Source organism: Etheostoma spectabile, chromosome 23 (genome assembly GCF_008692095.1).
Source record: "Etheostoma spectabile isolate EspeVRDwgs_2016 chromosome 23, UIUC_Espe_1.0, whole genome shotgun sequence".
Lineage (NCBI taxonomy): Eukaryota > Metazoa > Chordata > Actinopteri > Perciformes > Percidae > Etheostoma > Etheostoma spectabile.
In genome coordinates this window covers 17,602,005-17,614,699 of record NC_045755.1, presented here as the reverse complement: position 1 = coordinate 17,614,699, position 12,695 = coordinate 17,602,005, and the positions used below count along the sequence as shown (strand labels likewise).

Sequence of the window (12,695 nt, the reverse complement as noted above, 5' to 3'; positions counted from 1 at the left end):
CACACACACACACACACACACACACACACACACACACACACACACACAGATTTTATGGATGTGACACAGACTGTCAAATCAACTGATCTTATGGAGATGAGATTACACCAAGAGACCATGTTTTCATAGACAGGGAGATGTATGTGTATGAGAAATAAATGATCATATAAGAAAAAAGAAAAAAAATCATATAATCTTTGGAGTGCTGGTAAAAAGCGTGGCCATTATGTGGAGAGAATTACATTAAGATGTATGGCTAATACATCACTGTTGCAGAGACCCCTTATGTGTTTATAATTTTGCAATTGTCAGTTGGACATTTGTCAACATCCAGATGAGCACAGAGGCAAAAAGCTGCGGCCCACTGCTGTGTGCAGCTGTAGGTAAAACTAACTTTTCATTCCTAGTGTAATGCAGGGCAAAGACAGAATCAATTGAACAGGGAGACACGTACACATGTATACACATGCCCATCCTTTGGGCTCAGTAATTGGAGCAGTGAAGTTATGATGTATTTTTTGGATTACATAATCCTCACAGACAGATGCCCCGTCCAAAAAAACATCCCTTCTTTCATTACTCCGACTCGTTATCGCTGTGTGTATCATGTCCTCAAATTTCATTTCACCAAAGTTGTCAACCTCCTGCTCACTCTTTTATTATGTAACTTTTGTGCCAGAAATTACATTTTCTTTCCCGATGTGTCTCCTTCCCTGCCAGTTTCTCGCCTCTTGGCTTTTATTTCTTTTAACGCCTTGCTTCAATCTAACCGAGCGCATCGTCTGTGTCACCTTGAAAAGCTTAAATGTATGTAATCCCTCCGGATCTCTGCCAAAAAAGATGGATTTGTCAGCAAAGCTAGTTTGAACTACATAAATGTTCTTTTCGCCATGTGCCACTGATGCCGATAAGCCCCATTAGACTCAGTAGAGGACGAGTAATGATCCTTGCTTGCACGTAAACATGTTGCAACAGAGAAGGGGTAAAGGGCATGAGGGATTGCTGATGCTGCGGCTACCGTTTTGGCAATGAGGACAGTGACTAATCCCCCTGAGCATCCACATACAGTATGTCACAAGGCAGAAGACATCCACAGAGAGGACTCAGTCTGACACACTCCAGCGGCAGGGTCAGCCATGATACAAAGCCTGAAATGTAGACTTAAGTCCTTCCCAAACAGCTACAGCGTGGAAGTTTTTAACTAGTGATTTTTATTGATTCTGGTTGCATTACTAAAACTTACACCAGCAATATTTTGCCCACTTAGGGGCAGCAGAAACAAGCTGTGAACACAACAGTCAGACTATTATCACCCTTTAGGTTGAACCTAAACAGTTGCAAACAGTTGCCTAATTACACATTACATTGCATGTAATTTAGTTATTTTATAACGCTGTTATCCATCTAAGTGACTTCAACCTGCTTTCAACTTTAAAAAAGGTACAAACTCCGGACAGCAAGACGTTTGTGCAAGAACATTAGATTATTACATTAGCTTTAAATAAGACAAACTACAAAGAGCCACATTAAAAGTGCAATTGTAAGTGCTTTTTCCCCTTTTTTCCCCAAGGTGTAGTCAGAAGAGATGTGTTTTTAGTCCTGTCCTAGTCACCATTTAGGCAAACGCATGCAGAAGATCCAACTTTAGCATTCATTTGGAGTCACGTTCCTGGCCATAGGAAGAATGTAAGCTCTCTTTTTAGCTTTGTTTCGAGTTCCCATCAGCTCTTCTGTAAAATATGTCTCTTTAGCTGCTAAATGCTCCACTTTCTTTGGCCGGCAGTTGCTAACTTTGTCTGCCATTTAGTGCAAGGCTTTAACTACATAACGTAAGTATGTTTTTATTTGTATCTGTAGAAATGTGTGTTTCAAAGCCAGTAGTATTCACTTTTTCACTACCTCGTCCCTCTTTGCAACCTCAAAAGCAACTCACCCCTCCTCACGCTCCTCAAGCTCTTTTCAGCCTTTATAATAGCCTTTCTTCAGGGAGGACTAAGGTTGCCTGCTTTCCAGCCGTTGCTTTTGTCCCAGCATAGAAGGGGAACTAAATCAATGGGGCACTTGAATAGGGAGGCTGGGAATTAAAAAGGCTTGGCTTTTTTAAGGGACTCTGGCAGTAGATTTAAGCTGACTGGAGTTCAGCAGCTCTGCAGCAGATATCTGCAGTACTGTCAAGGTTAATAATATGGCCACTATGTCACAATCCCTGACGCAGTTTTATTTCATACAGTAATCGAGTACAGTAAAACATATTTTTGGTAATAAAACAGATGGCGGGGGTTTGGTGGCCCAGAGGTGAAAGGAGGTCAGGTTATAAATCCCCATGGTTTCCACTCCATTAGTCTCGCATTGCCAGATCTATCTCGACAGCGCTGCGGAGTACCCCTCCCTCAAAAACTACTACCAACATGTACTACACCTGCAGAATAAAGGAAATTATGCCAAAACACACTCGATTTAGAACACGATTTAGAAAATGAATACAAAATATAATCAACAAAAACATTCTGGTGTATTAATTTAGATACCCAGCAGTATATAAAGTATTTAAATGATCTACATCGTAACCAGCTGCAACAGCAAAGTGATGTAAACATAAATGCATGAAAAATTATAACTATGTAATATATACTATTCTGAAATGGGTCATTCTGCATAAAGAGTACTTCTACTTTCAGCACTTTAGGTGCATTTTGCTGTAAATACTTGTGTACTTTTACTCGAGTTTAAGGGATTTTGTCACAAATTGTCACAAAGTATTTCTGCACTGTTGTATTGGTACTTTTACCCCAGCAAGTACTTCTTCCTCCACCTGTTATACATGGATTGTTGCCTGTTGCATGTTTTATCTTCTCTTTTGTTTACATCGTTGATGTATTCTAGTGACCTACACACTGCAGCCACAGTGTAATGTGAGCTCCACTGTCTTCCAGAAGGTATGCCTGCTCTCATAAAGGACAGTGCGGCCTCTCTGAGTGAACACGGGCACCAGAGGTTGTTTGAAATAAATATCTAAGGGGTCAAGCTTTCAAAGCGTATGTGGGGAGGAGGTGTTGGGCACAAGCCACGCTTTCATGTGTCATCGCTGCAACAAGTCCATGTCACTGCCCACACTGCACCACCAGCTTGTGACATTTAATTTCCCGTTGTCTTCTTCTGAGTGGTTTCAGATCTCTATGGATAATTATTTTCTTTCTCTATAGTGAATGACAGCTGCTTTGATATGTTGGCGTAAAGAGAGAGAGTTAAGGGGATGTGACATTAAAGCAAAGGTCAGAGAGAGATAAAAGGTTACAGTACAACATGCATGTACAGAGGCTACATCTGCTGTACGCTACTACGTTTTGGTTTAAAAACAAATTTCTTTTTGGTAAGTTTATGCTGTGAGTTCCGCACTACCCCGCCACTTCCGAGCACCTAAAACAAAGACATTTGGAAACACTGCTGCTCCAGTTCTGTTTTAAAACTTCGGGGTTGCATTGTACTCTGGACAAGCAAAAAGGGAGACTTTATAAACGTTAATGCACGTCAGTCAGTCCGCTTCATTGGTTGGATAGGCTTACGCAAGCTGTCCCAGAACAACAATTTCACTGGATCAACAAACGCCGGCTAATAATGACAAATGCCAGTTCAGCCTGTTTGCATTCAAATCAAACTGGTTTAAACTCGTAATCCAGAGCGGATAAACTGAAAATTAATAACCCAACTCTCGTACAGACATGAGAGTGCTTCCTATCAATCTTCTCATCTAACTCCAGAAAGAACATTTGCTGCTTTTGTCTTTATTAGTGAGTGTGTATACTTATGCTCTCAGTATAAATAAATCTAAGTAGACAGCAGAACAAGCAACAGCCTCCAAAAGGACTATGAAGTGGAATCAACTTCTCTCTGAAAGTGTTTTATCCAACATAATAACCTTTATGAAGGATTTATTGTAGTGCTGCTGTTGTAGCAGAGCTTATACACTGGAGTGAACATGAAGTCAAGACAGTATGAAACTAAGAACAGAGAGAAAATGGCTTTTCTTTTTTTCTGCTGACTTGACTGAGAAAACAGATGACAAGAGAGAAAACACCAAACCTCTGTTTGCAGTATAGTGTGTTTTTCCTCCAGGTAGCTAGAGGCTACTGACACAGACAAGGTTATATGTTAATAAGGCTGCACACACAAACAAACAAACACACACACACACACACACACACGCACAAGCACGCGATTTTAATCAGACAAGTCAACTAGATGAATACATCTTAACATATCTGGTGTAACGTTATTCACATACATGGAAAGAAAACATGCTTTTTTCTTCAATACTTAATATCACAAAATAAATAATAATCATAACAATTCTATGTGGGCGGAGAAAGCTGCAGAGGTGAAGTTGTTTATGTTGCAGAAAGGTTGGGAACTCTACACATAATAGCTTTAGTTAATCATAAATAATAAACAATTGTTGCCTCAGAATTGTGCTGATAGTAGACTTTACTTCACTTTCAGATGCAAAGGGGGAAGGCAATTCATGAGAAATGCAGATCTATTAAAAGCACTGGGGAAGTACAACTTGCACAACAAATATCACTTAAACCCTTAAAGTGCTCATGGTATGCGTTTTGGCTTTTCCCCTTTCCTTAATTGTGCTATATCTTTTTTGTGCACGTTACAGGTTTACAAAAAGCCCGCCCCCACCATCTCCAACAGAAAACACTGTTCACAAACTGCTCCAAACAGTTCTATTGTAGTCCAGCTTTTACTTCCTTGAAAAACGTGCATTACTTTGTAACACATGTTATAATACTCGCCTAGCTGCTAACGTTGCACGCTGTCATGCTCTGCTTCTGACTGGCTAGTAGTCCTTACCTAGCTACGGCAACATGTGTGACTCCCAAAAAAGATGGAATAGAAGTGGGATGCCTCACTCTGTAGCTAAAATGAAGAGCTCAACACACAGGGTGAAAAGAGGAGCTGCAACAAATGGACTGTATTTATTTAGCGCTTTTCTAGTCTTAACGACTACTCAAACCACTTTTACATAGTACAGGAACCATTCACACACATTCATACACTGCGGCCGAGGCTGCCACACAAGGTGGCCCCTGCTCATCAGATTAACACTCACACACACATTCACACTCCGATGTGATATTTGATATAACATCTAAACACAATTATGAACCTAAAAATGAGCACTTTAACATACCCTAAACTAAATCCTACTTAAGATTTTGGTTTCAGGGTAGCCAGTATGGACAAAAAACATTATACCATTAGATATACTTAATATAGTACGTTTCCACAAAAGTATTGGAAACTAGAGGAAATGTCAGGATTCATCCTCTGGGGAACACGAATGTCTCTACAAGATTTCATGGCAATACAATAGTTATAGATATTTCCAAAGAGAGCCCTCCTTAGTGCTTTTCAAGAGAGAGGTGATGAGTGACAGCTAACACGTCATTTTATATATTATCATATCCACTACCCCTGTTTTAATCCTATCTTAAATGAACCCCTTGAAGTGGCGAGAACCTGCAAAATGTCTTTCCACTGCATCATTTCTTTCCCGAGAGCTCGAGAGGATAAAAGCACAAGTACAGAAACAACTGCTCAATGAGCCATATTAGCGAGATCAGCGAGATAAATGTGTTGTTGACACGTTACACTGTGATGTCCTCTGAGATATTACCTCTATTATGGTATAAACACAAACAGCTTAACAAGAGACAAGAGGAGGGCGATAAAAGCGGAGCTTCCACCGAGGTCTTTGAGACACTGTCATGGGTTACCATGGTAAACAGATGGAAGGGACCACGGTTAACAGTTGGAGGGCATTTCTAAGGCTATACTGTACACAGAGGATTTGGCAACATATTAGGGGTGCAGTAGCTGTGAACACACTGTGACTTGTTGCAGGACTCTTCTGCAGAGCTGAGAACTTGAGGAGAGAGGAAACAAACTGGGGAGCCGTCCCGCTGCTTCTACCTTCTACTGTTTCCTTGTTTGTGAACTGGCAAAGGCGGTTGGCTTGACAGGAAGAGCCCCATTATACTGGAACGGTTACATAACATTATTTTTATGGCATTTTGTTGCGATGAACTGGCAGACTGAGGCACAAAATGCATGCACACACAAAAACACACAGCGTCAGGGCAGCCCAAAGTACAGTAAACACCTAGGGATTGGCTCAGGAATGCCTCTCTTTTTAACCACAAAGGGCAACTGCCAGACATTATGACAGAGCGGCTGAGATTGTGATAGACAGATAAAGACAGCAGGAACACACACGTGACTGCTCGAGCACTCAAAGCCATGACTGAGAAACTTCAGGGATAAGCGAGAAAGGGGGACAAAATGAAAACAAGCTCAGCAAGGGGTGCTTGCATGATACATGGCTTGCTATACACATTCCCCAGATTTTACTCGAGCAGCAAAGGCCAATCACATGCTTCACACACAGACAGCAAACGTGATATAACTTGCCTGACTCAACCTTCAACTGTTAAAAAACATCTTCCAGGATCATGTCTGGTCGCACAAAATAGCTAATTTATCTACATGGCTGTAATAGACAAAACCATATAACATCAATGTCCATCTTTATAGTCCTGCCTTTAAAACATAATATCAAATCAGATCAAGCTATAGCAAGAACAGAAAGCCTGGAATGATATGATATATATATATATATATATATATATATATATTTAGAATCTTGGTCTGTAACAGAGACTATGTCAGTGAGAAACAAAAAAGGTTTTCTATCTCACAGCTTCTCATGTGAGCCACGTACATGTTGAGTAATAAGGGCAATAATGCACTTCTGATTACATGTGACTCTGTAACTGACTTCATTTGACCCTACTGTACAGTATATACCCAGCAAGACAAGTGACTCCCTTCTCTCACTATCTATTCTATCTACCATGTATCTATCTATACTATCTATCACATCGAACAAAGTCAAAGTCAAAGGCGACAGATTTAGTTTAGTCGTAACAAGAGCAAACGCTACCTCTGTCAGATAGATGAGTGGAATAGTGCTGTAGTTCTTCCTCATGCCTCCTCTTGCTCACAGCCGGAGGTCAAAGTGCATGCCACAGCAGCTTCAGAAGACCTCTGCACATCTGAGAGCTCTGTCTGTCTCTTTGAAGTTTTAGTTCTCTGAGGGAGGAGGGGCAGTATATGTGTGTGTGTGTGTGTGTGTGTGTGTGTGTGTGTGTGTGTGTGTGTGGCTGTATGGTCGTGTGTGTGCAACCCTCTTATTGTGAAATAATTTTGCTTCCTGTGTAGGCAACTATCAGGCTCAAACCAGCGGCTCCTTGTGCACCTAAAATCTAACGCTGCACTACGTTGCCTTGCCCTGGGGTGCGCTCCCAAGCCGTCCTGTTCTGTGCCGTGCTCACACTCTTGGGAAAAGACCACCTTAAAAGGAATGAAGCAGCCCGAGCCAGACATTTTTTTGATCCATATCAGTCACCCTCCACTGGCCCGGGCACGCTTCGCCACAGTAACAACAACCTCAGCTGCCAATCAAAAGGGAGGGAGCAAGCGGACGGAGGATAGAGAGCAGGGGACGGTGAGAGAAAGAAGGTGGGGAGGAGGGAGGAAGAGGAGAGATTTTAAGGGAATGATTGAGTGAGGGAATGTTGAGTTAGTGCAGGAATATCCTGCTGGAGACATTCCCTGAGGGGGGAACACACTCTGCAGGACTGCAATGCCAGATAACAGCCTATGGGTGTGTGTATGTGTGTGTGTGCGTGAATGGGTGAGACCGAGGCTGGACTTTGCACTAACTCCCACTCATGCCCAAAGGTGTATTTTACAAGTGGGAGCGGGAGCAGGGTCAAGGTTCTCTTGTCATCAACCCAAACTAAAGCATAATGATTTTAATCATCAATTCCACTGAAGAGCCCAAAACTAACAATATATTTATCCTGCTGGCAGCTATACTATTTCTAAATAGGTGAGATAATCTTATATTTACATTTAAAATCTAGTCAGACATGTTTTGAGTATGGTTTACATTTAGTAGTGATAGATAGATAGATAGATAGATAGATAGATAGATAGATAGAGACAGATAGATAGATAGATAGATAGATAGATAGATAGATAGATAGATAGTGCCTGACCTGTTCTTTTTAGTCAAAATAGTTACATATCTGCTATAAAAAAGGGTACATGTATATGTATAAATATATACACACACACACACATACATACATACACACACACATATAGAATATATATATATATATATATATATACACACACACATAATTGATATGTCAAAATGCCTGTCATGAAAAAGGATTGTTTCCTAATAAAAATAATTTGTTCTCCAAGAATAGTGACCAACCTAAGATAAAAGAAAAAATGAGACCTCACTGGTGGTCACGATGATGGACAGGTGAACCCTGAGGATTACAGTCCACAAAACAACAGCACAAAGGTTTGAGACAAAATTCAAACAATCTTGACAGCTTTAGCTGGACTTTTCTTCCCATCTAGCTCTGAGTTTATCCCTCTTGTGTGCAGAAACACACATGGGAAGAGGCCAGAACTGGGACGTGGGTATTTTTACAGCCAAAATGCTAAGAGGCAGGCTTAAAAAATAAAAGACCCAAGGCTCCGACTCTGACCCATTAAGCACAGCTAACATTTGGAGAATTAGAGATAAAAATGGGAGCCTGGATCATCAAGGATCTCACACTCAAATCCATGCATGGGGAGGAAGTTGGGCATGAATGATGCAAGAAGAGAAGAAGTGGAGGGAAAAAAGTAAAAGAGAGGACATGGAGGATCAAAGAAGTGGACTTGATGGACTATGAATACACATGAGGGATATGACAGAGTGAAGATGGATGAGGAAAGAGAGCCAACGTGGAGTGTGCCTGGACTTCAAGACGACCCTCTTTAGCCTCTTCCTGGTGCCCTGCTGGCATCACTAGCAGCAGCTTCAGTCTACTGCCGCATCAGCACTTATGAAGGCTGGGAGAGATTATGTGCTCCATTTTGCAGAGGATGAATCAGACAATAGCTATCAGCTAATGTGAACAAACAGACGAGCAGCAACCATTCCTTGAACACAAACTAAAAATGCCACTCAGGCTTATTGTCATCTGTCAAAACATGTCCGGCTCATTCTTCTTAATTCATTTCAATGGAAGAGACAATGCCTGCCTCCATTCCCTAACCAAAGTCTCTAGTGTTTTCTAAATATAGACGAGAGAGGTTTGTTGCAGACTAAAATTCGGACTCAAGCAGATGCCAAAAGCCCTTTCCATTGTCTACTTGCTGATGTTGCACTGCTAACAGTAACAGGGCTGACTCACAAGACAAACGCCTAAATGAAAAGGGACAATGCCCCCTAGTGGATATGAAACACTATTACAGACCCGTGTGTGCTGAAACTGTTTTATGTCTATGGTGCTGAAGCTTACATTGAGATGACTTTCCTCCTTTTCTTCTTCTTCTTCCTCCCAACAATCCCCCCGAGGTAAAAGCGATGTAACAGTGAATCTCCTCATTTAACAGCTCCACATCCCTGAAACTAGAAAGTCAATGAATGTCTCAACTACCTAAACACGAATGAAAGAAGTAGTAGCAATAGCACAAATACTATTAGAAGTAAAAGGCATGCATTTAAAAATTGTTCTTAAGTGAAAGTACAAAAGCGTTAGCGTCAAAATACAATACCAAATCGTTTCGCAAAACAAAACGTTCAGGTTAGCTAGCTACTACGTTCTTCGTCTTTGTTTAGCGTGTTAGCATGCTCACATTTGCTAATTAGCACTGGACGCAAAGTACAGTTGGTGCTGATGAATACCATAAACGTTTGCAGATATTTGGTCATAAACTAATTTTGACCTGATGATGGCGCTAAATGAAAGCCTCAGAAATACCAAAGTTATTGCTTGTTCGCTAATCTGCGTTTCCTAGGATGGCCAAGACATGACCTGCCCTACTCGGTCTCTGATTGGCTAGTACTCGTTGGTTGGCGCGGTTAAATCCAGGAATGAGGAGTGATTGGTTATAAGAATACAGGGTACGCCAATCAGAGGCACGGTAGGGCAGAGTAGAAGCCGGTTAAGCCTTACAATCACAGACTGTATATATAGATAATATTAACGGTCTATGCTCACAATCCTAGGAAACGCAAATACCAAAGTGTTACAGCCGTTGGAAATGTACATTAAATTGATTTTGGATACATAACACACACAAATGAGAATAAAGTTCACCTCCAGGTAATTTTTAAAGACATTTACATGTTTATTTAAATTAAAGAAATGTCATCTAACTACTTCGTCTCCCTTATTGAAAAAAATCTGAACCTATGCAGATAAATTGCCAGTTTAATAGAGCTAGGTAATACTAGTCTGAACAATAGTTCTGCAATAAAGCCTCCCTTCATGAAAGTTATAATGTTCAGGATTCGTTCAAATTTGTTTTAAAACAATGTTGTTTTAACTTACTCCAACCTCATTGATAATGAACAGGTTGGACTAAATAGCATGGACACCTAATGTTAATCTAACAGCACTACAAACTACATCCTCCAACATTACCATAGCATTAAATTCTCTTTAACAAGTCCAAATCCAAACCAAAGCTTTATAAAAGTAGGATTAAGTATTAGACAGCATATGTTTCATCTCAGCGTACCTGATTTAACATAAATGAACTGGTAAAAAATGGCTAAAATATCTACAGGTACCTATAGTGGAAATGAACAAGCACACAAACCTCTTTTTCTGCTTCTAGTTGTCTCCTTGAGTCATCAAGAGTGTGCGTTGTGTGTTGTTGTCACTTAACACACTCTGACAGGTCAGCTCTGGAGAATCTCTGCACACCTCAGTGTGAAATGCTGCAACTTTCCTTCGGCTCAGCATAATCCTGCAGTGATTAACTCGTAACAGACACACAGTGCTATAAGCCCACGGTTACAGTCTCTGCTAACAAGGGTGTTGTTGCCACTTCCCCACCCGACTGGGGCTTAAACGATTAGTCCATTTGTCCATTAGTAGCCAGATATTTTGATAAACTCGATGAATTGTTTCAGTTGTTCGCAAAAAGGTCAAACATTCAACATTCAAACATTCTGATTACAACTTTGATGCTATCGTTTATCAAATATGATAGAAAATGTAATATCACCTTGTTACCTGGTAAATGATAATATATGTATATGATTTACTATACATGATATTGCTAGTTAGTCACAGCCTTTTAGTCAACTAGCTCAAGCTCAAGCGAGGTCGGACCCAATGTTGAAAAACAACTTGGTAACACCAACTGACATTACCGGACACAGGCTTTGTCGGGGGGTTTATGAAGGTACAAAAACTGAAAGGCAGATGTTTTATCATAGGAATGCAATGTGAAGATATTTAAAAAAATTCCCTAACCCCGAAAAATAATAATTTAATAACACGTTTAGAAGTTTCTTTTAACATAAAGTCCCGTGAATTTATATGGGCAGTCCACCTACCATTAGATTTTTCTTTGAGTTCCAACAGTGACAAATTCCCTTAAAAAACATGCATGGAAATGTTGTTGAAGTGTAAGGTGATTTAAAGTTATGAGAGAGAAGCAAAACATATTGTACATCCTGCTCCAGCTCTTCATTGAAGCTTTCTAAAGAGAGTGAAAGTGTTTTTAATGGCTGCACCACTCCCATCACAAGTGTCTGTTTAGAGATTTTATTTAGGACGTGTTGGCGGGATGCCATAATTTACAAATATGCAGTAAAGCAGTTCACTGAGCTCCAGCTTTGGGTGGAACCCACTCGTGGATCTTCTTGCGGGTGGTGGGGTAGGGCACGTATTGCTGTGAGCTGCCACTCACGTTGAACCGGTGGACCTCAGCCAGGAACTTCTTTGGCTCTGGTGGGTGTGTGGTGGGGGGGTCGTCTGTCATACAGTGCAGCCAGCGGTGCCTGAAGAGAGAACAGAAAGAAGGTAGCTGGCTTACATAACGACACCGGGACAGTACAGTCGAACAGTCCACCACAACAGCAAAAACAGTTCATGTTCAAGTCATTTTTCAAAAACTGAACCTCAGTTTAAGATTTATATTAATGCATTATCATAATGTGTGTGTGTGTGTATGTATGTATGTATGTATGTATGTATATATATATATATATATATATATATATAAAAGAGGACTACTATTTTTTTACTTCTTAGTTCTACTAGGATCTAAAAAACATGTGTTTAAGGTGAATAGTGTGCATTCCAAATTTTGCCCAGAAAACATTAAGAGTTTTAGCCCAAATGTAAATGGCCTGTTTTTACAGTGCTTGGCACGGGGAATTTTCCATAAAATCATCTCTCAATTTATATCAAACCAGCTATTAGGCTAACTGAAATAAAACCATGCTAATCTCTATGTATGGTGAAGGGTATGTGCTGATTTGGGGTTAGTTTAATTCCAAAGGCTAAGCAAACTTTATCAGGATGCATAGTATTCTGATCCATTAAATAACTGGCCTTTAAAAATAAATATAGGCCTGTTCCTATACTCATGAGCGGCACTGTATAAAGCTCTTTTCTAGTCTTAACAACTACTCATAGCGCTATTACGTAGTACAGGAACCATTCACCATTCACACACATTCATACACTTTGGCTGAAGCTGCCGTGCCACCTGCTCATCAGATAAACACTCACACACACACACACACACACACA

The 12,695-nt window shown here is 40.5% G+C and overlaps 2 protein-coding genes across 3 annotated transcripts in view; both read right to left on the bottom strand.

Moving 5' to 3' along the window:
* tmcc3 (transmembrane and coiled-coil domain family 3) overlaps positions 1 to 10,894 on the bottom strand; it is a 36,567-nt gene extending 25,673 nt beyond the window's left edge. The window contains exons 1-2 of one of the 2 annotated variants that reach the window (XM_032505643.1): positions 10,747 to 10,894; positions 9,441 to 9,550 (exon numbers count right to left, since the gene is read on the bottom strand). In XM_032505643.1, coding sequence (XP_032361534.1) covers positions 9,441 to 9,527 — 87 coding nt within the window. In that variant the 5' untranslated portion in view covers positions 9,528 to 9,550; positions 10,747 to 10,894. Of the gene's footprint in view, positions 1 to 7,009; positions 7,440 to 9,440; positions 9,551 to 10,746 lie in introns of those variants that run through there. The other variant, XM_032505644.1, reaches the window with a different exon arrangement.
* A 792-nt stretch (positions 10,895 to 11,686) lies between these two features.
* Positions 11,687 to 12,695, bottom strand: part of ndufa12 (NADH:ubiquinone oxidoreductase subunit A12) — a 2,328-nt gene continuing 1,319 nt past the window's right edge. The window contains exon 4 of the mRNA XM_032505675.1: positions 11,687 to 11,938. Within this exon, the coding sequence (XP_032361566.1) occupies positions 11,758 to 11,938 (181 nt within the window). The 3' untranslated portion in view covers positions 11,687 to 11,757. The remainder of the gene's footprint in view (positions 11,939 to 12,695) is intronic.